This window comes from Dendrobium catenatum, unplaced genomic scaffold (assembly GCF_001605985.2).
Source record: "Dendrobium catenatum unplaced genomic scaffold, ASM160598v2 original_scaffold_160431, whole genome shotgun sequence".
NCBI lineage: Eukaryota > Viridiplantae > Streptophyta > Magnoliopsida > Asparagales > Orchidaceae > Dendrobium > Dendrobium catenatum.
The window spans coordinates 1-670 of record NW_021478857.1 but is presented as its reverse complement, the minus strand read 5'-3'; the positions used below and the strand labels follow the sequence as shown (position 1 = coordinate 670).

Sequence of the window (670 nt, the reverse complement as noted above, 5' to 3'; positions counted from 1 at the left end):
TGCATTAGTCATGGAGTCCATCATTGTCATATAGCGTTTGATCTTGGCCTGACTTTCTTTTTCATGACCCTTGGGCATCACCTCTGCACTAAATCCAGGTAACATGGAGAACACCTGCAAGCAAAAAAAGAAAGAAAGAAAGAAAGTGGTATCAGTGGAGTAATATAAATTCGAGAAAAGAAAAATAATTAAAGAGAAGAAAAGAATAAAAGCATTATTTTACCTGGCCTATTGGACCCATTTTAAGTATGTTCTGGAATTGCTCATACATGAGTCTAAGGGTAAAACTTCCTTCAGAGAGCTTTTGAAGAAGCTCTGGTTGTTGATCAGTTGGTACAACTTCCTGAATTTTATCCATGAAGCCAGACCAATCACCCATGCCTAACGTTAGCAGAAGCAAGGTTAATCGTCTACACAGTACTTAAAAAAGAATTAAGCACAAATAGGAAGGTCATATATTTTACCTAAAAGGCGGCTAACAAATGGTTTAACATCAAAAACTTCAAATTCATCCATATGCTCTCCAGTTCCAATGAATATGACGGGACTTTTTGTTGCTGCAACTCTGCACATAGACAAGAAAGGGTATTAGGTTTATGTGAACATTTAACTTGAAGTGACAATCGTACCACAAAACAGATAAGATAAAATGAGGTGCTGACCCACAAGT

The 670-nt window shown here is 37.0% G+C and overlaps 1 protein-coding gene across 1 annotated transcript; it reads right to left on the bottom strand.

The window, feature by feature from the left end:
• Window positions 1-3: 3 nt before the first annotated feature.
• On the bottom strand, window positions 4-624 carry LOC110094612 (signal recognition particle 54 kDa protein 2-like; the record flags this gene model as incomplete). Its single annotated transcript, XM_020819877.2, has 3 exons — window positions 465-624; window positions 224-381; window positions 4-114 (listed from the first exon to the last, which is right to left on the bottom strand). Coding segments are annotated over exons 1-3 (378 nt in total), but the record flags the coding sequence as incomplete, so codon positions are not given.
• Window positions 625-670: the final 46 nt, after the last annotated feature.